Consider the following 23,695-nt stretch of genomic DNA (forward strand, 5'->3'; position numbering starts at 1 on the left):
CATCTCCGCGAGATGATTACCCAATCAACTGTACATATGTACATATGTATATATGTGTATGTGACAGACAAATGAAATTTTCACGGGATGAGTTTTCGTTTTTAACATTTTATTATTGTCATTGAAATAGTTAACATTCATACAATTATTTATTTATAGCGTTTATGCAATACAATAATAATAGCAATCATGAGAATATACAAAAGAAAACAATCGCTTCGGTCCTGCTGTTCGAATCGAATCAAATCAAATCGCGACAATTGCCTTTCTGCTACCAAGTCCTGTGTCTGTCTGTCTGTCTGTCTTTCTGCCAGGGATTCTCATCTCCCTGGGACTTGGCCAGGCACACTGAAACTGAACGATCGGAACGAGAAACGCGAAACGGAAACAGAAACAGTGGGACAAAAAGAAGGCGGCAAAGAGATTCTCGCGGTTCCTTCAACGCGGCATTTCAATCAACTATCGTAGTAATGACTTTTATAATATCGCTTTGCTACTCGCTAACATATACATATGTGTACATAAATACATAGTATATAATGTTAATTTAGTCATAATCATAATAATAATAATAATAATAGGATGTGTTAGGTTTAGGTATGCGCGGTTATCCCTGGTTCCTAATGGTGGATGCTCTCTCTCTCTCTCTTTCTCTCTGGCCACTGCAGACCACGGGCAGTATTTGACTATTTTGGAGTGGATGGTTTGGGGCTACGAGCCGAGGGCACATTTCCCCGGACTCTTCCCCTCACTATACTCTCTCTCTCTCTCTCTTTTCTCTCTGTCTGTCTGTCTGTCTCTATCTCTATGTGTATGATCGTAATGGTTTGGGATCGTAAGATTAAGGAGGAACGGAACATAAAAAAACAACAAAAACAATCAAATTAAATCGCAAGTTGAACAGAAGGTGGGGAGCAACGAAAGGGAAAGGAAAGGCAACGAAAGTTCGGACTAAAATGCAGCCATACACATATGTACACATACTCTATGCATATATATATATATATTGTTACATATATGTATGTATTTCTATAAACGTTTTGCTCTCATTATGTGTATATATATATTCATATACTGTATAGATTTTGTTTTAAATTACGACGCTAAAAAATTTTCTCGTCCTCACAATCTAATATCTTGTGATCTTCGATTGCTCCTACTCTTCATTTGTTTTTTTTTTTCGTTCTTCGTTTTTTTTGTTTTTTGTTATTTTGTTTTTATGATTTCTATGGGGGATTTTTTTTTTTGTAACACACATACAGAACTCGTTTTAATTTATTGGTTGCAACAAGACATCAAAATATCATACATATTTTCATTAGAAAAACATTTCCCCCTCATCAATCCTGCTGTCTATGGTTGTTTTTCCTCCTCCAGCTGCTGTCCTCCTCCTTTTTTGTGGGTGTTGGGAAGCGGGATGTGGACTTTGGACTGTGGATTGTGGGTAGAGTGCGATATTAGGGAGGATCAAGGGGGAGAAGGAGGTGCTTTCTGGCTTGCGCTTGGTATATAAAAACAGTTCCATATATACGCGAAAACTAGACGCAGATCTCGTAAACATTAAGAATGGATAACAAACAGAATAAAAAAGCCTGAAGCGAGCACAATTCCCTGGCGACATATTCATCATCGTGGTGGTAAGTCCTCCGTCGCTCTCACCACCGCCGGTTCTGTACGGTGTGCCGTGTGTCTGTACAGTGCGCGTCCATCCAGAGTGCTGGGCCGCCAGCAGGCTTAGATGGGGACGTAGTTGCCTTTGGGCTTGTAGAAGAGCTGGCCGCGCATCAGGCGTCGCCGGATTTCAGAAAGCAGCAGGCGCTTCTCCTTCTTGATCTTCTTCAGCACGCCCTTGTTCTCCTGGGCGCGACGCGACAAGTATGGCAGCACCTCCTCAACGGGTCCATAGGGGATGTACTTGTAGGCGGAGTAGCCAGCTTGCCCTGTGGTTCGAATCGAGCATTACGGAACATTAAGAGCTGAAAAATGGTGTGCCAGGTGGCAAAGACTGGAACTCACCCAGGGGGAAGGTGATGTAGTCGCACATCCCCAGCAACTGGCCAAAGCAGATCACCTTGTCCTCGGGCGAGATGCCGATCTGATTCATCTGCTCGATGGCGAAGCGCACGGTGTCCTCGTTGTGGGATGCCACCATGATGCCGATCTTCCTGGCATCGTCGCCGCAATCCTTCATCAGCTGCAAGCATGGATGCATGGAGGGGGATTACAACAACAGAATGGGAGTTGGACTCACCTTGATGCGACGCAGGCACTCGGACAGCGTCTTATGGTACATGTCAGTGGTCGCCTCGTATGTGGGATTAACGGGATCCGGATAGCCGAGGGCCTGGGCACGGGCACGCTCCTGATCCATGTAGGCGCCGCGCACCAGCTTGGCGCCAAAGTAGAAGTTCTGACGCTTGGCCTGCTCCAGGTCGGTGCCGACCTCACGGAACGTTTCGCGCAGATAGCACTGATAGGTATTGAAGACGATGGCCTTGTCCTTGTTGTACTTGCGCATCATCTCCAGCGTGATGCGCGAAATGGCTGGCTGGAAGTAGGTCTGCTCCGCATCGATCATGATGCGCACGTCCAGCTCGGCAGCAGTCTGCGAATATATCAGATATCAGTATTCAGATTCCGATTTCCTGTGGAACTCAATCCGCTCACCTTTACAATCGTGTTTAGACGACGAATCATATTCCTAAACATTTCCTCCTCTTTGGGCGGTATCTGTGAGATCAGTCGGCGCATCTGGCCGGTCTGGGGATCGGGAACACGGAACGTGTCGCTCAACTGCGAGTCCTCGTCCACGATTCCCGACCAGGGGAACAGATGCAGGATGCTAAAATGCAGAGATAAACAAAGAAATCAGCTAAACGTGCGACAGGCTTCCTCCAGTGTCCTAACTCACCCCTCCTTGTCCGAGGTCACATTCTTGAGAAAGTCCTGCACGTTCTTGTTGTCGCCCAGCGTGGCATAATACTTCTCGAGATCCTTGATGGTCTTGTGATGGGTCAGCACATTGCCCTGCCCGCCCACCAGATCCTCCATATACTTGCGTGTGCGCATGATAACCTCAGACAGTTGCAGCTAATGGGAACAGAGATCGGTTGATGCAGATTACAGGATTACACGATTTATCGTACTTGGGGGAAGGGGTTGCACTTACCAGCAATTGCGGACGGCCCAGGGCGGTGAGCTTGATGGCCGTGATGCCAGTACCAAATGTAGCCCCTGTTGTGGTGTGTGAGAAACATTGGCACGAGATTAAAAATCAGGCGATGCATTTGACATTGATTGGTAAGCAGTATGCAGATTCTACAGAGACGTGCATGCGATATCTACGTATCTACGTATCTACTTATCTGCTAGGTTAGTCCAAAGCTACAGATGCCAAAGCTACTAAGCCAGAAACAGTGTACCATTTCAAGATCTACTAAACTAACTAACTAAAAATGCACACAAATTATGCCAACGGATTTACACTCTATTTACTATTTACACTCTTTGTGTACATTTGAGATACTTTTGGGTTTGGTTTTGGTTTTGTTGGATATTGTTTTGCCTTACCCGTGGCGGTGGCACGGGGCACCTTGCGATCATCGTCTTATTGTTAGGGATATTTTTGGGATTTTTGCATTTATTTTTGATTCGGTTATTGTCGGGGATTTGTTTTCAGATTCGTTATTGGTGCCATATACCAGTATACCATTTACCATTTTTTCGAGGGAGAGGGGGGGTAGGCGGAAGAAAACTTAAATTATTTTACTTGATAAAATTACGTTGCTCACAAAGATGATAGAGAGAGAAGGATAGAGAAAGTCTAGCGGAGTGTGGGGGAAAACCCTGTTCCTGCTGAAGGAGGAGGAAATTCGCTTAAAGTTTCTTTGAATGGTATTCTTAAATTCATTTAACACTCAATTGATTTTAATTGTCGCTTTGAAGGTTTTGGCTTAGCATCAAAATGAAAGAGTTGATAATTCCGAAACCAGTTTTAATGGGAATCATCTATGTAGGTATCTATGAATCTACGAGTAGCTAAAACGGAACCGAACCCATTACCAGATGACTGTGGTCAAAGACTATTAAATACCAAGAAATTGCATCGAGAACGAATTCCATTTCAATGCTCGTTCGATGATTCGTGGTACAGCAGCACGGGGTACTGGTACTTAAATTCTCTCTTATTGTTTTTGGCTGGCCCCCCCGCGGCCCAACCCCTGGTGGGCCATAATCGTTGCATAATGCAAAATCTTGGTGATTGTATGGTCTTTGCTTTGGTGCAAAACATAAAATATTTAAAAAAAGATTTCATGCAAACACAAAACGTTGCGAGTTTAATGCATAAATTAAAATGCTAAGGATTTGGTGGCCTGCTGCTAAGTCAGACATCGTTTTGTGGGAGTGGAAGCGCTTCAAAGGAGCCATCAGTTTGGGCGATGGCGGAGAGGTGGTGTTACTCACCCGAAACAGCCTCCAAGCACTTGATGAACGTCTCCATGTTGCGTTCGCAGGTGGCCTCGTTCAGATAGAAGTAGGTGCGGGCACTGCTCACCTTGTAGCGCCGGTCGGCGAACGATTTGTCCACATGATACTGGGGCATGGTGCCTTCCCCCTTGTTATCGCCCGCACTCGAAACGGAGGATCTGCAAGCACACACACGAAGTGGGAACAGGTGTTAGAAAATGGACAGATTGGAGACTGGGGACTGGGGACGGGACGCCATTTGATGCACGGACTTACTCGACTTCACGTTTCTCGGCCTCCTCCTGGGTGATATCCTCTTCGACGGAATAGTCAAGGATGGGCTTGACGCCAAACGATCGGAGTCTGCATTTTAAAAGGAAACGGCAACGGAAACGGAAAAGGGAGGGAGGATAGAGGACAAATTCGTCAGTTCGTTTGATCTCGGTAAATACTTCAACACACACACACACATACATACATATATGTATGTATATGTATATAAGAGATTAGTACATCAAAAAGAAATTTTGGTTTGGTTTTTGTTAAGAGATTAGGGAGTGGGGTTGGGGTTGGGGTTGGGGTGTGGGAGTGGGACTGGGACTGGGTATATAATTTTGATTGATTTTAGCGATAGAAGTAGTAGTTTCAGCATTCGATTAGGATCAGATCAGATGGGAGAGATTGGATTCGAGAAAAATCTTCATGCTTGCTACATGCCACACGTATGGGATGCCCGGGCCAGGTGTTGCTCGCGCTCCTCTGGCCAGGGCACGCCCAGTGCTTGCTTGGACAGGCGGACAGGATTTAGCTCGTTAGTAGCGACATATTGTAGGAATTTGTAGGGATGCACCTCTCCAGGGTGGGCACAATCGTGTGCCGGTTCTCGCCGGCCACAAAGTGTCCGTAGAAGCTCGACTTCATCAGCAGCACAAACAGCCTTTGGCCCAGCAGGTTGCGGGCCACTTTCAGCAGCTATTCGATGCAGAAGAGTACAGTACATTGCGATGCAGGATGCGGTTCGGTGGATGCGTTGGTTTGTGGCATTTTCGATATGCGATTCGATTCAATTTCGATGTTGATTCGATGTTGGTTTTGTTGGTTTTGTTGGTTTTTTGTGGATGTGGATTCCGTTACATACAAAGCGTGGTTTGGTGGTTTGGTGGTGTGGTGGTGTTGGGTTGTGGTGGGGCACAAAGCGGTTGCCACAACCGATTTTGTTGCAATTTGCAAATTTTCCGATTCAAATTCAAAATAATTACGAAACGGAAAACCGAAAAACGGAAAACCAAAGCAACGGAACGGAACGGAACGAAAGGCAAAAACCAAAAAGAGCAAAAAGAAAAGAAAGAAGGAAGAAAGAGAGAAAAGAAAGCGGTAAGTGAGTGGGATTATCGTAATGGGCAATTACCTTTCCAGTGTGGGTATGATCTTGATCTGATCCTCGCCAGCGACAAAATGGCCGTAGAAGGTAGCCTTCATCAATACTGTAAATAACCGTTGCCCCAACACGTTCTTCGACCATTTCATAAGCTGCGAAATTTCGTTGTTGTTTTATTCGTTAATTTATCGATATTTAATATTTATCGTTTGTTGTCATTCGATCGGCGTTGGGACATTTTGGGATTCAAATTATAAGCATATATCTGGGCCGGGGCCTAAAACTGAGAGAGAGTAGCAGTAAAGTCAAGAGGACGGAGGTGGGGGAAACAACAATTCCCATTCCAATTCCCACTGATTCATACGAAGATCTTTCCCCGCCAGTTCGCCATTCCACCAGTCCGCCGTGATTGTTCCTTTCCGTTCTATGTACTGTTCGTTCGTCACTGGATGAGACATAAATCATTTGGAATTTGGCCAACAGGCCAAGGAACAGTGTCCGAGTCAAGGCCGGAAAAGCGTTGCCAAAGTCCAATTATACTTATACGCAAACAAAAACAAAAAATAACAACAACAAAAAACACCAAGCGAAAATGCGACAATTATGCGGGGGCGCAGTCGCCGCCCCCATGCAGACGCGCAGACACGCCTATGCGGTGGGAGCAGAGTTGGACAAATTAATATAGAAATTGAAGGAAAGCTGTAGCTATGTATGTACATATATACTCGTAGTACCTACGTATGGTATGTCCAAATCGGGCCGAGCGAAAGATGATCTATGCCAAGCCCAGCAAATCCATCAACCAGAACAAAAGTCAAACGAAAATAAATCAAGCACTGCGACAACAACAACAACGACGACACTTACGAGTATGTTGCAGAACAAATAAGGGACCCAATGGAGAAGCAAGATCAAGGCTCTAATCCGGGGGAGTACCTTGGACCTTGGGCAGAGCTGCTTAAGAAATAGGGAGATCTATAACTGAAGAAAATATAATGTGTGCCATTAACAGCATGCAAAGGGAACTCAATGACAGCTAAATCTCCCGTTCAGGGGAAACCATTCTGAAAGATCTTTAAATATTCGAAAGGGTCGAAGAACGAGAAACAGGGAGAGAGAGAGAGAGAGAGAGATCATTGACCTTTTCCTTGACAGATTTTGTTGAATGATTCTCCTGGGCACGTGTTGGATGCGGGATGTGTCAGTTCAATTGGGTTTCGGGCAGACGGGTTACATGAGCAGGCAGGTGGTTGGGGGAGGGGAGGAGGAGGAGGAGGAGGTGGAGGAGAAGCACATGCCAATGTCTGGGAGGAACCGGTTTTTCTTGACAACCTCAAAATAATTAATTGATCAAAAGCCCCGGCAAAATACAACAATAAACTGGTTACATAAAAAACAATTCTCGTTTCGCATTTTATTTGGGTTTTAGTGGCACTTTTTGTGCTTAACTTTTTTGGCAAACAATTCGAAAAAGTAATCAAGGAGAGAACGGGAATAGGAGAGAGAGCACGAGCACGAGCACGAGAGAACGAAAGCGAGAACAAGAAGGAGAAGGAGACGGAGACAGAGACCGAGACCGAGGACAGGTGTTTTCTGTTAAGCTCTGCCATCCCCCCTTCCACACCCCGACAGAACCCATCACTTGCCAACCCCACCGGCACATCACGAGACCCGTCGACCCGTCGCTGTAGCCAAAAGCAAAAACTTTAAATAGCACAAAAGCATTAGCAATAACAATACCCCGGGAGCAGCAGGGACGAAAGGCCCGTCCCGAGCGGCAAGACGGGGGTGGGCTGACTAATGCCACATGTGATGCGTCTCAGGGAGCCGCGAAACCGCCCTAAAAGCAGCATTATATAAGTCAATATGTACATATGTGCATATATTTCCAATATGGAAATGGATCAAACATTCTCGGAATAGTGCAAATAGAATAATCAATAAACAATCAAGTGGTACGCCCCAATGCGCTAAGGGGTTGTCGGTGGGTGGTGAAAACGTAATTAAAATATAAAGCACTCAGCCCCACAGGACGAGAACGGATTGGAGAGGAGCTATCAACTATGATGATGCCCTGCCAGAGCCAGAGCCAGGTCCTAGTGATTTATTGCGACACAGAGATGAACACTTTTCGGAACCAAAGCCTATAGAGTCCTTCCGTTTTACGGGATCCTGCTGTAACTTCTCACAGGCCCTTCTGCTTGCCCCCCAAACTCTACAAATTTCCCATAAGCAAAAGGAGACACCATTTATCACAAGCTAATCGATGAAACCCCAAAAAATAACAAAATAGCGTAAAAAATCAAAGTAAATGACGTTGCTTCAGCAAAGCCTATAGAAAATTAATATGTTAAGTAATTTTAAAGTGCCCTTAATATATTTAAGCTGGTTTCTGTTAGCACTGCCTAAAGTAAACAGCAAAATCAGGTAAATCAGGTGCTATTTTTTCAACCATTTGGGAGTTGAATTGGTTGAATGACAAGAGAAAAAACTATTTGTCTTTACAGATGATGCAAGCCCAAGAAATTATAGTTTCATTTAATTCAAAAGACTATAGTTGCTGCAATGGGAACAATGGATGGCAAGGCAAGGGTATCAAGAGACTCGAGCCTCGAATCTAGCCTACATTTAACGGTTTGTTGTTTCTGTTGTTGCTGCCTGCGTTCTGATTGGCCCTCTTTTGGGGGCCTGACTGCCTGCATATACGCGTTTACTTGTCTAGAGATAAGCATGTGTGCGTGCATATGTATCTGTGTGTGGGTGTGTGTGTGTATCTGCCTGGCAAGGTCGTCCCCACTGCAATTTGCAATGCAAAATTTTTCCTTTTATTTGGCACCAACACACCCACCCCTCAAATGCTCACATGCACACTGAGCGCTTACTCAATCAGTCAGTCATTCAAGCTATTCACTTAACAGCTGCAGTACCTGCACCTGCACCTGCACCACCCCCAAGCCCCTGGCCCTGCATCGGATCAACAGCAAAAACAACAGCAACGACAACTACAACAACATCACGTAGTCAAGCAATTAGCCAAGAATTCACAAAAAAAAAAAAATGCACAAAGGAAACGGAAGAGAAGCCAACAGCTGGCACGTACATATGTATCTGCTGCATAAGAAATGAGCAGGAGAACCTAGCAGCAGGATTGGATGGTGGGATTCAGCAGATCAGAGCAGGGGCCAAAGAGAAGAAGCAACGTGTAAATGCACGAGAAAAACGTTCTCTGATAGAGATCAAACAGAGCGACAGAGCAGCTTTGAGAGCGAAGGAAATCTAAGAGAAGGAGAGCGAGTGCATTTAGGCCTTTTTGAATCTCTCGAGACATTGTCGCTCGCTCTGTCTGGCGCTTCGCGAAATAAAAGCACAACTTCAAAGCACTAAAGCGAGCCGGGCGAAACACATCTATGTACATAGAATAGATCACATGGTGGAGAGTCAGAGCAAGCAAAAGAGCATCTAAGAGAGCACAAAACGGATCAGCGTCGACAGCAGCTCCAGCCGCTAAAAAGCTAAACAGCAAAGCCGCTGGAAAGAAGCGAGAGAGCAAGCAGCTAGCAATGCGAGAGACAGAGCTCTAGGAGAGAGAACCTTATTGGAACCGCCACCACTTACCGTCATGTTATGCTCGACCAGCTTCTCGCTGGAGCAGATCATGTACACCATATAGGCGCGTACCAGCTCCCACGTGGTCTTACTCTTGAAGGCGGCGATCGGATCGTTGAAGCTCACGTCGAGCGGGTCGCGCTGCGGCGTCCCGGTCGGCTTGGGCGACGCCGACTTTCCCAGCTGTCGCTTTTCGCGCATAGTCTCCCTTTCGACGACATCGGTCTGCACCAGCTGCTGGGCCTGGCGCTCGTTCTGGCCAGAGTGAACATAGCGAACGTGGTGCCGCGGGCCTGCGACTCCTCCTGATATGCCAATGAGGCGACTCAATAACTGATGATGCTGCTGTCGGCGACGCAAGATGCTCGATGTCTGCACATGATCCTCTTGGCTGGGGGTCTTGCTGCTGGCCTGGACGTCGTATTCAAGGGCGGCTGTGGTATGGAGGCTGCGTCTGATGGCAGCGACGGCGGCTGAGCTGCTCGAGCTGACGTTGACGCTGGTGCGGCTGTAGATCAAGTATGTTGTTGTACGTTGGGTCCTCAGTGACCGAAGTAGAGCCATTACAAGGGCAATTGCTTCGGGGGAGGAAAGGGAATTCGATGGATCAGTCGCTCTTCTGCCGCGTCTTGCTGCTCCTTTTCTTATGTTCCGTGTATGGCTGGCGCAATTTCACTCGTTTTCCTTTCGTCCGCTCTCCAGTCTTCTTCTTGCTGTTTATGCTGCTGCTGCTGCTGCTGTAACAAATAAAAAAAAAAAACATAATTTTAGACGCACAGCTGATTTTGCATTTGCTTTCCCATTCTTCTGGGTACTACGAGAGCTTTTGATTTTTATTTTCTCTCTCTCTCTCTCTCTGGCACATGGCTCTCTTCGAGCGGCTGGCGCTGGCTGCCTGATTGCTTCTGTTATACAACAATTGCAAACGGGTCCCACAGAGATCTGAAGAGAGAGCACTGGGTAAGAGGCACACACACACACACACACACACACACGCAAGTACACACACAATGGGACACCTCAAAAAATATTCAATTAAAAACATTTCAATTTCTTCGTTTCTCTGTTTTTTTTAATGTTTTTTGACTATTACTTTTTCCCCTGTGTTATGTACGCTTTGTACGCCGAAACGTTTTGCTGTCGCAAAAGCACGAAACAAACTGTGACGACTCGAAGGCCACAGCAGAGGTATCGGCGGCAGCGCAGTGGCCGAATGACGGCGAATTGGCAGAGCCGTTCTTCGTCCGGTACACACGAGCAACGGCGAAGGGCACGAAGCATGAAAATCCTGCTCGGTTCGCGTTCAGCTTTTACATAACAGTTGTGACCCTGTTTCCGTGTCTCATCCCTTCGCCTCTTTTAGAAACACGGCGATGTGATGTGACGTCACAGCAGCGCGAGCCCCCTAGCGATTGGATTTTTACACCGATTGAAGCCTTTCCTACTCTGCGCTTTTGTTCCTCCCCTCCCTCCTTAGGATGCTTTGATTTAATTGAAATGCGCCGCAAACATGGAATACTACCCACTAAATGGTGTTAATTAAATGGTGTGGGGAGGTGGGGTTGGTGATCTGATGCTGGGAGAGACGGGAGTACGAGTACAAGCGCAATGGGTGGAAAGTACACGTACTTCTCAGAAAGGCCCTGACTGAGACGCCCGACCCCTTCGCATTCTCGGCTCTCCTCTATGCTCCTCTCTTCTTCTTGACTCTTAATTAATTAGCGGCATGCTAAATGCACGCTAGACGCTGTTGCTTCGCTCTCTACTTTTCACTGCCCTCTAACCCTATCGTTGGCTGCAACTGCTTTCTTTGCCTCCTCTCACGCAGCTGCCACTGCTTTCACTAGTTTATCTGCTGTCAGCTGCCGCTGCTCCCTTTGGTTCTGTCGATGCTGCCACTAGTAGTTCTGCCCCTCCTCCTCTGACTCTGCGGCAGAACAATCAAACCAAAACTTGTCGGGTTTCATTGCGAAAATTTCATTACAATTTATTATTATTGGCTCTCTTCCCTCCCGGCGGCGGCGGCGGCACAAAGCAGGTGGAGTAGGGGCACAGACAGCGTGCGAGATGGGAAGGCGGAGCAGAGCAGAACCAGAACCCCCCGCGCGATACACAAATTAAGTTGCAAATTCATCAAAAACGTTTTCTGTTGCTAGCTCAAGTCTCTTCGGGGAAGGTGGATGGAGCGGGAGAGAACAACGCGCGGCCAAGAGGCAGCGACTACTTGTATTATATAACCGTACTCTCTCGCTATAACATAGAGATCCTTTTATGACACTCGCATACCCACCACCTACGCCCGGAAACGGCTACACACTCCACGACCCGACCCCCTAGATTTCCCATCGAAAACGCCACTACCACTTTGCCAGTGCTTCCTCTTTTTGGCAAATTTTTTCACATTTGCGTATGTGTATCTGTGTGTGCGTGTGTGTTCTTTACCTTTTGTTAGGGCCTTTCCAATTTCCTCACATCGGCAAATACACAAAAAAAAATTTATATTTTTCAATCACGGTACTAGGCCAAAAGTTTAACTGTTGTGTTTTTGGAAGTAACTCCGAGAGTTTCCTGATTTCTGGTCTGACTGATTCGACAGCGGGGGAACGGACGACAGGCAGTGCGCTGCCGATGACAGAGAATCCGTAGCGTTCTGCTTCGTACCGTACCTCGATTGAATACAGCCACACTTCTTTTTGGCAATTTGTAGTTTTTACGAATTTTGTTGGGGCCGCCGCTCGTCTCGTTCCTTTCCTGCCTACTCTTGGTCTTGTTGCACACGTACACACACACACACGTTCGCAGGGGAATCGAAATACGGGTGGAGAGAGCGAAAGAGAGAAAGATGAACTGTAAGGGTCTGAATGCGCGAACAAACTAAATTAAGGCCAACATTTTCAAGCGAAACTGGTGGCGAAAGCTCGTCCAAAGCTTGCCAGTATGGTCAAAACGTTGTATGGTTTTGGTATTTGGGGTTGATTGTGGCTGGGTTGAGGGGGGATGGCAGGGGTGCCACATTTTTGTGTGAGAGTGTGGCAAGGCAGCTGTTTTGTTCGCGTGTTGATGTTGCTGTTGCTACGGTGCGGTGCTGTGTTGTGCTGCTGCCGTTCCGTTCGTTCCCTTGCACGTGAGCCAGCGTATTCTTAATCACGCGCACGCCATCTTGGTCCGGTACTCTCGCACCTTCGTCACCCAATTGCAGAGCCTCGGCTTATCTATGCAAGTGGCGGTTGGTCGGGAGGGAGTAGAGTCGAGCCTTATCTTGCACAACATCCCACACAGACCGCCCCCCTACCCCTTCACGATCGGCAGCCGGCTAAAACACATGTTTGTTGTTGGTGCTCGTTTAAATTGAAAAACCATCTGGCCACACCTGAAAGCCTAAACAGGGTTGCTATATCTGTCCATATCGATATACGACTGACTTGCAGTTCGGGTTCAAATTTAAATTCGAATTTAGAGCCCAGCAGAGCGAACAACTCAAACATATTTACATATCTACTTTTGGATGAATATATTTTTGTTTGCATAATGTTTGCGTTTCGACACATATAGTAATAAATTACGACTAAATATTAGAAATAATAATAATTAACACTTAATGAGGGTCCAGCTGTTGGTAATTTCGGACGCGGCCCGATCAAAGAGAAACTTAACAAAAAACAGAACAAGTCATCTATAAAAAAAAATATGGTATACATATAAATATATCATGCGTGTGTGATGATAGATAATGATAGAACCGATTGCGACCGATTTGAGTTGCCTATCAAAACAAATAAAAATATATCAATTTTTTCTCTCACGCATACATCTGCCTGCGCTCTCTCTTTACATAATATTATTGACTAAAGTGTAGATCAACGAATGTCTGTTTCTTCATCATGCCGAGGTGTCCGTCTCTGTCGCACCACAATCCAACACGACCACACCACTACTACAACGATTCCCGAAAATTGCGGACACTGTTGAGACTGTTGTTTCATTGTACAATACGTATACGCATGCATGTGCATGAAAGAGAGGGGGAAACAATATTTCTCCACGCCTGGAGGAATGGGGAGTGGGAGGAAGGGTGCGCCGTGCTTCCTGCGTCCTGCAGGGGCTGGTGCTGATGTTTCGTTCTGCTAGAGTGGCATGATTCGTGATGGTGCTCGGAGGCGGCATCATCCGAGTCCCCTGTTAGTTGGACTTGGTCAGCTCAGTGCGGTTGGCGGCTACTTCGGCCAGAATGAGTAAATCTGAGGTAGAGGTCACATCGAAAGCTGCCTGCGATGACGACGACGATGACGACGACGACGATGAGGCCGAGGAGAGTGGCGGCGACGCAGAGGACGAGGACGATGATGAGGGGGAGGTGGTGGTGGACAGGGCCAAGGAAGAGTTGTTTGCTGCCTTCGCTCCCACATCGGGGGAGGCGGCCTGATCGAAGTAATAGCACCCGTTGATGGTCAACGGTAGAATGGACGCCACCTCCTGCTCAATGGCGCTAACGTCGCGGCGTGTGATGCTCTCCTTGCGAGCCTTGCGCTTCTGACTGCCCACGGCGGCTGCCTGCCGTTGTGCCTCCTTCCGGACAAGTTCGTTTGCCTCTGCCTTCCCTGCGACAGCTGCACTTGTTGCTGGTCCTCCTCCTCCCCCGGATACTGCACCTCCTCCCCCAGCACTGGCGCTGTTCGAATTGCGCTGCTTCTTGCCAGCTGTGAACTTTTTCTTTTTCTTGGTGCTGCGCTTGCGCTGCAAGTAGGCGTCCAAACTGAGCGCAGTCAGTTCTTTAATCTTCTCCTCCAGGTCGAAGCCGCCGCCGCCACTGCTGCTCGACTCGGAGACACTTCTTGGGTGTTTGCCCGACGTGCTGGTGGCTACCTCCAGGCTGTCCATCTGATGGCGCTCTGCTTGAGAGTGGGGACTGACGGCATCTGCGGTAACGTCTCCAAGAAAACTGGCTCCTTGTCCGCCGCTATTCAGGCGGATTTTGCTCTTCTTGGCCACAGCTGCCAGTTGGCCGGAGTTTACTAGCTCCTGGTAGATCTTGCCCTTGCAGGAGCGGGAAGATTTCACCTTCTTGCAGGGGGATGATCCCAGACCAGCCACGTCCTCCTCGCTGGAGTTACTCGAGTTGCTGTCCTGAGGAATCGGCCGTTTGTTGCCACCGGGCATATGGGTGCTCAGGAACTGGCTGGTTTCGCTCAGGACCTGCTGCAGGGCACACTCCTTCTCCTGCACCTGCAGCAGAGCGCTCAGCTCCCCCATCTGCGTCTCGTCGGCCAGCTTGAAAAAGTTTCCACGCAGTAGCTTGGCCGCGGAGAGAGAGGCGGCGGTCATCGGTGCCGCATGCAGCTCGTTGCGCGACCACTGCAGCTGGACCGGCTGCTGAGTGTTCTGGGGGTTCTCCTCGGTCAGTTGGCCGCCGATTGCAGCGATCCCTGCATTGCCGGGTCGTGTGGCCAGTGTGCGCAGCGGAGGAGCCGGCAATTTATACCACTTAAAGTTGGGATTGGCATTGAAAAAGGCATCTTTGTTCTTTAAATAGGAAATAGGAAAGGGCGTAAGGGTTTAGCTTTAAGTTTAAGTTTAAGGGGGGAGCTCTCTCCTTACCTGCTGTGCCAAATCAGTGAAGCAGTGTTTCTCCTGTTCATCGAGTGCTGCCCACCAGTCGCCGAGTATTTTGGTAATGGCTCTGCGGAGGAGGATTTATTATAAATGAGGCTTTAGCTAGTTGCTTGTTGGGATCAATGGAGGACTCACCGATTCTCCAGGGACTTGTAACGCTCCTTGACAATGGCACGATGCCGTTTGCAGAAGATGAGAAATGCATTCATCGGCCGCCGGGCATGATGCTCTGGCCTTCTGTCCTCCGTCTCATTGTTGGGCGAACCGACTGCTGTTTGCTCCAACTGCAGTTGCTGCTGGACTAGTTCCTGCTGCGGCACTGTCACCACATCCACATGCTCTTCGGTGTCCTCCAGTTGTATGCGCGTTACCTCCTGCTGCACTCTCATCGGCACTGGCTCCTGTTGCTCCTCTTCGTCGTCGTCATCGTCATTGTCCTCGTCATCGTCCAGCAGGTCTTCCCCATCGTCCTCGCTGTAGTCCTGCAGCTTGGCATAGTTGTGCACATCCTCGATCAGTCGAAAAGCATGCTCCTGGTCTTCGGTGCGCTGTGGCGGCTGCTGTCCCTGATGCGGCCCTGGTTGATGTTGCTGTGCCGTCAAGGGCAACAAAGGCGAAACCACGGCTGATGGCTTCGCATTCTTCTGCTGCGGATGCTCCTTCTCTTTGGTGTTTGCTGAGGTACTCGAAACTGCTTGTTGTAACAAAGATGTGCGGCGTATTGGCATTGGCAGCAACTTGAGGCTTGTCACTCCCCCACCAGCGATGCCACCTGTTGCGTCTTCTACTGCTTTTGCCACTACCCCTGCTATAGTTGTTGCAGTTTCACCCACTGCTGCTGCTGCTTCTCCTCCTCCTCCCCCTCCTCTAATGCTTTCTATTATTTTGAGCACCTTCGTAGATAGCGATTCCTTTGGATTGTTGTTCATTTGATGGTCCATTTTATGGCCAGTAATATGATTATGAATGTTCCTGCTACTGCTGCTGTTGCTCTTGTTGTTGTTGTTGTTGTTGTATGCAAAGTGCAATGTTATTGCAGCACCACCTGACTTCGCCTTCGTATTTGCTGCTGCCTGCTGCTGACCACCGCCAACACTCAATCCGTTGATCATCTTTATCTCATGAATGATTGTTCTTCTTCTTGTTGGAAATTGTAAAACACATTACGCTGAGAGAAAAGAGCAAAGAAAAGAGACGGAAAATTTCTGATCAGTTAAATGAATTTCACAAATATGCACAGAGCGGGGCTGCCAATATGCTTCAAAATCAATCGCTAACAGGACTTGGCAGCCCTGTTTAATGATATTGAGTTGTTTACAATTTTAGCAGCCAGTTCAGCGAGAGAGAGAGTGAGTGAGTGAGTGAGAGAGTGATAGTTGTGTGTGTTCGTGTATACATATATTATAGTGCGTCAACCACTATCAGCTGTGTTTGTGTGTTTGCGACGCGTCGCCTACCTTCCATTCACCACCCGACCGACCCCCCTCTCAATAATTTGTTTAAACCAAAATAACGCAAAAAACTCACACCAACACTAGTGGATTTTTTATTATTATGAAATTTTGTGTTATTTTGCGCCTAAGCGGTTGGAGGAGAATGAATGAACAAGTGAGAAATGAACACTTTACTCTCTTTTTGTGCGATTTTTATAACAACATGCATACAAACATACATGAACATATGTACATGTATGTATATATATATGCATGTGTACGTATACGAAAGCGATATTTTTTACGCACATATGCATACAATACAATGTACGTGCATGCATATGTAAATATTTTTATACAGTTGTATGACTGTCTGATCGGATCGGTCAGCGAATACATAAGCCTGTACTTGCATAAACAAATTAAGCGAAAAACAAAAGGAAATGTTTCCAAAAGGGAAGAAAGCAGACTGTAACTGTTTACAACACTGGTCGTATTCTGCCAGGTTAGCAGTCTTATTGAAAAATAACTGAATTCACACACACACACACCATCCATCTGCCAATTTCCAACATTTATGTACGTACATATGTACGTGATACTCTGTTCTGTTCGATTCAATACGTATTAATATTTTACTTTGTCTACCATTTTTCTTTCGTTCACCCACTTTCTTGAATTGGATTGCACAATTATCTCACAACAAAATAAAATAAAAAATAAAGAAAACAAAAAAAAAAGAAAACAAAAAAACTACTCTCGCGATGAACACTGGCTACGTGTACAGCTGTGCGATTGCCATTGTTGTATAGGTATGAGGGAGCGAGAGTGCGAATGCGCACAGGTTCATGAGTTTGCGAGTGTGTGAGTGCGGGAGATGCCGTTCGCCTTTTCTTTCTTTGAATTTTACATTGAACTTGATTGCGCTTTGCTACTGCTGTTATTGTTTACGGGCAACGCACAGGGCTTAAGTGTTCTCCTTTCCTTGTATTATAATTGTTGCCGATTCTGAGACAGGGATGTGTGTTTTGTAACCCCTTCGGTGACAGTTTGCCAGAGTGTGGTGTGGGAGTGGTGGGAGGATCTTCGGGGTTGCCACTTTGAGCAAAAATTCAACTGCACTGCAGCTTTCAGCTGTTAGCTACCGTTGCTTTTTTCACTGTTGCTGCCCGTCTCACACAAATGCACTTACATACACACACACACACACACACGGTCAAGGCCAAGCCATTGAGACGGCTGGCGGTGGGGTCGCAGGGTGGTCGAGGCAATAGCATCGCCATAACCTTCAAACAACCAATTCTCGTCGTTCTCAATTCCGTTTCTAGGTTAGGTTTAGATGCAATCAATTTTTGTTTCTTTTGTTTGTCCACTTTTTTCATTTGTTTTTCATTTTGACTAAAAAACAACACATAAAAACAGGTACCCATACACACCAACAGACTCGATACCGAACGTACATACATACACTTGCTTGCACACAGCCATACGCTCGCACACACACAGCTAAGGAAACAGCTGATGACGTTTGTTATTTTGTGCGCGTCGACTATTTTGCAAAAAAAACTGTTGTGGAGGAAATGGCAAAGCGGAATTTTATTTATCCATTTCCTAAATGAAAACTAATGCACCTGACCGGGCCATTAATAAAGCCCCGACTGAAAAAGTCTCAACTAAAGTATTTACTTGAATCGAAGAAATCGAATCGCACTCGAAGTCACAGTGCTCGGCCGCTCTGCTCTTATTTAATTAAATTTCAATGTTGATGATGTCAAATGAGAATGAAAACTGACTGTGTTTTTGTGTTTTGTGTGCGGGCAGAGCAACGACAACCACAACGATAGCGATAGCGACGGCGACGGCGGACTACGACCGATGGCGATGTGTCGAGACGAAGTCGCGTCGCTGCTGCTTGCTGGTGCTGCTGCTCTGTGAGGTTCAATTGCGCGCAGCAGCAGAGGCGACATGGACACGGACTTTTTCTATCTTTTTCCCCATTCTGCATGTGGCTTGTTTGTGTGTGTCTTGTGCTCCTCCTTGTTGTTCCGTTCCCCACATTTATATATGCACAAAATAACCGCTGAACGCAAAGAGAGCGAGCGCCAACGCTTGCGATCTCTCTTGCACTTGGGCATGGGGGTCCGACTCAGCTGTTTTTCAGTCCACTCTTGTTGTTTGTCGTCTCCTTCTCTGCTGTTTCGGATGTGGTGGGGAGGGGAAACAAAGTCAGTGCAGCTGATTGCTGAAAGACGAGGAGTAGGGTGCGATAGAGAAATATTGAGAGGCTGCTGCAGTCACAGTTGCAGTCACCTGTACTCTCCATCTCATACCACCTCCAACTGCAACAAGTTGGCATTTCTCCAGCTGATCGACAAGTGGCAGTATTCCTCGTCCTCCCCCTTGAGCCAGCCATTTTTTGAGCTTCTGTTGTCCCGTGTTTATTGCATAACCATTTAACAGTTTTGTTCGGATTTGGTTTATTTGCAATTTGCATTTTTACTCATATGTAGCAAAGTAGAACCAGCAGCAAAACAGCAGCACGGCAGCAACAACAATGTTATTGTTTTTCAAGGTCACAGACACACAAACACGCACACATACATATGTACATATAGATGAACGACACCGTCAGCGCCCTCACCCGCACCCGCACCACGAACCAACCCACTCCCAACGGGGACGTCCATCAGGTTTGGAGGTTCGGTTCGGTACTTTGGCGTTCGTTCTCTTCTCTCTATCTTTCTCATAAACAACAACAATTTTGCCGGGAGCGAGACACAAGCGGACCAAGAACTTGCTATCTCACACACACCCCCCCATCAACATTCGAACACAGATTTTTGTATGGCAGTATGTGTATGCTCAAGTTGTGTTTGGTGTGGCGGCGGGAGGATACCGTTATGCACTATATCTAGCTCTCTCTTCGACTGCGCGAGTGTGCGTCAGTGTGTCTCTGTGCCACATTTCAGGGTCAGGGAAATTCGATTTTTTTGTGCCTTGTCTTGCTCTTCCTCTTTTGGTTTTCATTGAGGGTGCCACAACAGCAACAAGAAAAACAATACGAAAAGGAAAGCACACAAGAACGGAAAGCTTTTCCGTGAATCGAATCGAATTTCGAATCCCAAGGGGAAACTTTAGAATATGTTCTAATCGTAAGCTGAGTCTCACTCGTGGAAATTCTAATATTAAAATGTGATCATATGTAAGGGCAGAACGAATATCCATACAAACATTGTACTTACATATAATACTAGATATTAATTGTGAGGAAATTCTAATGTAAGTCCAAATATTCTTCAGGAATAACGAGCAGCAATAGTTAGTTATCTAGTTCTAATGTTAAGTTCATTAACATTGTAAGATGGGGGCGTGCATGTGGTCACGCCCATTTCCTTACTTTTGGTTTGTAATAATACATTTGTATTTCTATATTCAGACGACGATGATAAGCAAAATGAACGGTTATCTCTCACCACGGAAACCACTGGTCGACAAGGGGCGAACAAGGGAGTGGGAGCAGATTGCGGGTGGGCGTGAAGCTGTTCGCTGACGATAAGCTGCCCGCCCACGCCACGGCTTGGGTGCGTCGTTCAAGGAATTATATAGAGCGAGATATATATAGTGTGGCACTTACCTTACACACAAACACGAACCGGTCCATATCCTTCCTCTCACTGTCTCCTCGCTAATTTTAATCCTACATATTGGTTGGGGCTGCTGGGGGCAGTCGTTGTGTGGGCGTCTGCTGACGCACAATGCTGCCAAATGCAGATCCCAGCACATCGTATCCTCTCCCGCTCTAGTTATTCCTACATTTGTGTGCGTGGGTGGGGGCCAAATGCAGATTCTAGCGTTTCAGTACATTAATGAACGTCTCGTGGGGCACACGGATGTTGGCAAAGAGACGCATCTTCTTTTTACCCTCGGCCTGCTGTCGGAGGAGCTTCATGCGACGCGTCACATCGCCGCCGTAGAGCTTGGCAGTGACATCCTTGCGGTAAGCTTTGATGGTCTCGCGGGCCAGCACCTTGCTGCCGACACAGGCCTGAATCGCAATCTGCACCATCTGCTTGGGTATGAGATCCTTGAGCTTGTGCACCATTTGGCGGGCCACGCCTGTGGCCTTGGAGCTGTGCACGATGCGGCAGAGCTCGTCGACGGGCCGCCCGTTCAAATGGATGTCGAGCCGGACCAGGTGGGTGAGGTGGTAGCCGTGGTCCTCGTAGCTGAAGCTGGCGTAGCCGGAGCTGATCGACTTGAGGCGATCGTGGAAATCCAGTATGATCTCGCTCAGTGGCAGGACGTACTTCATGAGAATACGCGCCTCATCAATGTTCACCGAGCTCTGCTGCAGTCCGCGCCTCTCTACGCACAGCCCGATTATCTGGCCAACGTACTCGGTGGGCGTGATAATGGTACCCATAACCAGGGGCTCGTGGTACTCCCGGATGCTGCTGGGGTCGGGGAAGAGCGCCGCATTCGATATGTCCATGGTGTCCGTGCCCTGCTGGCGGATCATCTTGGGATTGCCCAGCACCAGCCGGTACGTAACCGACGGTGCCGTTATGATGGGTTCAGCGCCGTGCTCCTGCTCTAGCCTCTGGCAGAATACCTCCATGTGCAACAGGCCGAGGAAGCCCAGTCGCCAGCCCTGCCCCAGTGCCGGGCTCGAATCCACCTTCACGGTGACCGCCGAGTCGTTTAGCACCATTTTTTCAATGGCACTGCGTAGGGCCACGTGCTTGGACTGGTCCACGGGAAAGACACCGGCGAAGACAATTGGCTGCTGGGGACTGTAGCTGCCGGCGGCGCTGGCCAACTGGTTCTTCAGGTGGATGGTGTCCCCGATGATCGACTCCTTGCTGTTGCGCATGTTGCAGGCGATTAGCCCCACCTGGCCGGCGGACAGGCTGGCCACGCCGCACTCGACCGGACGCAGCACTGAAATACTCTTCACGGGATAGGTCTTCTTGGTGGCCAATGACTGAATGTCCTGGCCCTGCTCCAGCTGCCCGTTGAGCACGTAGATGAGGTTGAGGGCTCCGCGGTACTTGTCGAACCAGCTGTCGAAGATTAGCGCACGGAACGCACTATTCCGTTCCACTCTGGGAGCAGGTATCACCTCGATAACCCGCTCGAGGACCTGGGGAACGCCTGTGCCCAGTTTGGCGGACACTTTGAGTACCTGGGCAGGATCGATGCCGAACAACAGCTGCAAGTCGTGGCACACCTGTTCGGGATTCGCATGCTTGATGTCGATCTTGTTGAGCACCGGCACCACTGTCAGATTCCGCTGCTTGGCCAGGTGATAGTTTGCCACGGTCTGTGCCTGGACGCCGTGGCACGCATCCACCAGCAGGATAACCCCATCGCAGGCTGCCAGCGAGCGGGAAACCTACATCGAAAATTGGAAGAAAGGATTCAGAATGATTACTGATTCCGACGAAGAACCTGCTGCTCCCGATAACCCACCTCATTGGAGAAGTCCACGTGGCCGGGCGTGTCGATCAGATTCAGAAGGTACAACTCGTCCTTATATTTGTAGTATATGGAGGCCGTTTGCGCCTTCACTGTGATGCCGCGTTCCCGTTCCACTTGAAGGCTATCCAACACCTGGTGCTGGCCGGCATTCTTTGAAATGGCCCCCGTCAGCTCCAGCAACCGATCGGCCAGGGTGCTCTTGCCGTGGTCCACATGGGCAATAATGCTGAAATTTCGTATTCGCTCCACTGGAATTTTGGCAAACTCCCGCAATAGCACATCCTGAGACAACTCTGAACCCGAACCAGAACCAGGCTCTGATGCCTCCGTCGCGTCCTTGACCCGATTCGTTGTGGATAACCCCTTGCTCCAGCTGCAGGCTCCTTGCCATGGCCAATGGACGGCGCCCTTGCACCGCCTGGATGGATGGGAATGGACAATGCCCACCGCTTGGATAAGGGACCAGCGTATTGAAAGAGTCTTGTGCATTTTGTACATTCACATTTTTCTTCGCCCGGCAATGTTACGGCACAACATGTGAGGGCTGCCAGCAGGGTTGCCAGAGCGCTAGAACGTGCTCCGCTCCGAGGAAGGTCTGGCAGCACGCTAGTCAGTCAGCTTTTTTCCCGTCAGATTTTGCTTTTTGGCTTGTTCACGTTTTTGCCTGTATTTCGGTCGACAAAAATGTTTAGCAGCTGGCTTATAGCCTAGTACTCAGATCCGAAAAAACACCTTGCGAACAGAATCATTGATACTCGGTATATACTAAAAAAGTATCCGAAGGTATTTGCTGGTATGTTACTAGGTCCTCGAAAATGATATGGTGCAGTCCACACCTCTGGTCACATTCACCAACTTTTTGCCTTTTACCGCTTTTTCGTGTCTTTTTTATTTTTTTTTTTCAATTTTAGTTGCCCTTATACTCTCTGCACACTGAGTCCATCCTGGGGGAACGGTGGGAATTTTTGAAAGATGTGAAACACCGATTCACATTGACACCATCCACCATCCACCATCCATGAGAAACAGCTGTTGCTCACAATTGCGTGAGGTGAAAATTTGTTTACTTTAATTAAAATGAATATAAATAACATTTCAATGGTCGTGAATGTGATTCAGCAGCAAAACATATTCTTGCACAAGCTAATCATGTTGTTGGACATGGACGATAATGATGAAGATAACTTTGACGAGGAGGAGATAATAGAATGGATATCTGTTTTGAAAACACTGAAGCCCGGAAGGTTGTGGTCATTTGTGAGTGCTTCTAATAAATGCAACCAATGTTTAAAGTACAAATATATATGTTATGTTATTCAGAAGCGGTTCGGTACATTTTGGGAGAAGGATGTACCCGAAAACAACGAGGCGTTTTTTAAGGAAAGTTTTAGGATGGAGAGATCCTGCTTTTCTCTGTTGGTTACTCGCTTGGAAGTGCTACGGAAGAAGGACACAAACTGCCGAGCTGCAATTCCTCTGGAGAAGCGTATCGCCATATCTTTTTATACTTCGGGATCTTCTTCTGAAAAGAGTGTTTTTCGGAGTGTCAGCCAACAGCGTCTGCAATATCCTGCATGAGTTTTGCAGAGATTTCATCAACGAATTCTCAGAGGAATACATGTCCAAAAACTATCTCACTTCAGAGAAAATTGACGAGTGTGTCCAAGCATTTGAAGAAATTGGGTTTCCTCAGTGCCTGGTGCAATTGGTAATAATGCAA

At 47.5% G+C, this 23,695-nt stretch overlaps 3 protein-coding genes across 13 annotated transcripts; all 3 read right to left on the minus strand.

The window, feature by feature from the left end:
- Positions 1 to 800: 800 nt before the first annotated feature.
- Positions 801 to 12,337, minus strand: LOC111070439 (proline dehydrogenase 1, mitochondrial). Of its 8 annotated transcripts, XM_022360970.2 has the most exons (12): positions 11,970 to 12,337; positions 9,461 to 10,188; positions 5,318 to 5,439; positions 4,744 to 4,830; positions 4,465 to 4,646; positions 3,571 to 3,606; positions 3,170 to 3,234; positions 2,912 to 3,090; positions 2,668 to 2,842; positions 2,252 to 2,605; positions 2,017 to 2,194; positions 801 to 1,940 (listed from the first exon to the last, which is right to left on the minus strand). In XM_022360970.2, exons 2-12 carry the CDS (start codon positions 10,013 to 10,015, stop codon positions 1,735 to 1,737), a joined length of 2,139 nt encoding a protein of 712 aa, XP_022216662.1. In that variant the 5' UTR covers positions 10,016 to 10,188; positions 11,970 to 12,337; the 3' UTR covers positions 801 to 1,734. The 8 variants fall into 8 exon arrangements, with proteins under 8 accessions (XP_022216662.1, XP_041452065.1, XP_041452063.1 ...); XM_041596131.1 differs by lacking the exon at positions 3,571 to 3,606 and having other exon boundaries at positions 12,118 to 12,337; XM_041596129.1 differs by lacking the exon at positions 3,571 to 3,606 and having other exon boundaries at positions 9,461 to 10,185.
- A 1,215-nt stretch (positions 12,338 to 13,552) lies between these two features.
- Positions 13,553 to 20,214, minus strand: LOC111070395. 4 transcript variants are annotated; one of them, XM_022360899.2, is made up of 4 exons: positions 20,129 to 20,214; positions 15,197 to 16,229; positions 15,047 to 15,128; positions 13,553 to 14,971 (listed from the first exon to the last, which is right to left on the minus strand). In XM_022360899.2, the coding sequence occupies exons 2-4, from the start codon at positions 16,171 to 16,173 to the stop codon at positions 13,631 to 13,633; spliced, it is 2,400 nt and encodes a 799-aa protein (XP_022216591.2). In that variant the 5' UTR covers positions 16,174 to 16,229; positions 20,129 to 20,214; the 3' UTR covers positions 13,553 to 13,630. The 4 variants fall into 4 exon arrangements, with proteins under 4 accessions (XP_022216591.2, XP_022216593.2, XP_022216589.2 ...); XM_022360901.2 differs by lacking the exon at positions 20,129 to 20,214 and adding an exon at positions 18,288 to 18,309; XM_022360897.2 differs by lacking the exon at positions 20,129 to 20,214 and adding an exon at positions 18,181 to 18,278.
- A 126-nt stretch (positions 20,215 to 20,340) lies between these two features.
- On the minus strand, positions 20,341 to 22,535 carry LOC111070396 (translation factor waclaw, mitochondrial). Its single transcript, XM_022360902.2, has 2 exons — positions 21,967 to 22,535; positions 20,341 to 21,889 (listed from the first exon to the last, which is right to left on the minus strand). Exons 1-2 carry the CDS (start codon positions 22,471 to 22,473, stop codon positions 20,342 to 20,344), a joined length of 2,055 nt encoding a protein of 684 aa, XP_022216594.2. The 5' UTR covers positions 22,474 to 22,535; the 3' UTR covers position 20,341.
- Between the last annotated feature and the right edge of the window lie 1,160 nt (positions 22,536 to 23,695).

Source organism: Drosophila obscura, unplaced genomic scaffold (assembly GCF_018151105.1).
Source record: "Drosophila obscura isolate BZ-5 IFL unplaced genomic scaffold, ASM1815110v1 contig_96, whole genome shotgun sequence".
Taxonomy (NCBI): Eukaryota; Metazoa; Arthropoda; class Insecta; order Diptera; family Drosophilidae; genus Drosophila; species Drosophila obscura.

What these genes read in the sequence shown, in the direction of transcription:
- LOC111070439 (XM_022360970.2), bottom strand. Translation starts at nt 10,015, where the DNA reads ATGGCTCTACTTCGGTCACTGAGGACCCAACGTACAACAACATACTTG. An exon ending in ATTGTGCCCACCCTGGAGAG is followed by an intron (nt 4,831 to 5,317) that starts GTGCATCCCTAC and finishes TTTAAAATGCAG; the next exon opens with ACTCCGATCGTTTGGCGTCA. An exon ending in GTGCTTGGAGGCTGTTTCGG is followed by an intron (nt 3,607 to 4,464) that starts GTGAGTAACACC and finishes CCTAACAATAAG; the next exon opens with ACGATGATCGCAAGGTGCCC.
- LOC111070395 (XM_022360899.2), bottom strand. Translation starts at nt 16,173, where the DNA reads ATGATCAACGGATTGAGTGTTGGCGGTGGTCAGCAGCAGGCAGCAGCA. An exon ending in TACAAGTCCCTGGAGAATCG is followed by an intron (nt 15,129 to 15,196) that starts GTGAGTCCTCCA and finishes CCTCCTCCGCAG; the next exon opens with AGCCATTACCAAAATACTCG. An exon ending in TCACTGATTTGGCACAGCAG is followed by an intron (nt 14,972 to 15,046) that starts GTAAGGAGAGAG and finishes TCCTATTTAAAG; the next exon opens with AACAAAGATGCCTTTTTCAA.
- LOC111070396 (XM_022360902.2), bottom strand. Translation starts at nt 22,473, where the DNA reads ATGTACAAAATGCACAAGACTCTTTCAATACGCTGGTCCCTTATCCAA. An exon ending in ACGTGGACTTCTCCAATGAG is followed by an intron (nt 21,890 to 21,966) that starts GTGGGTTATCGG and finishes TTTTCGATGTAG; the next exon opens with GTTTCCCGCTCGCTGGCAGC.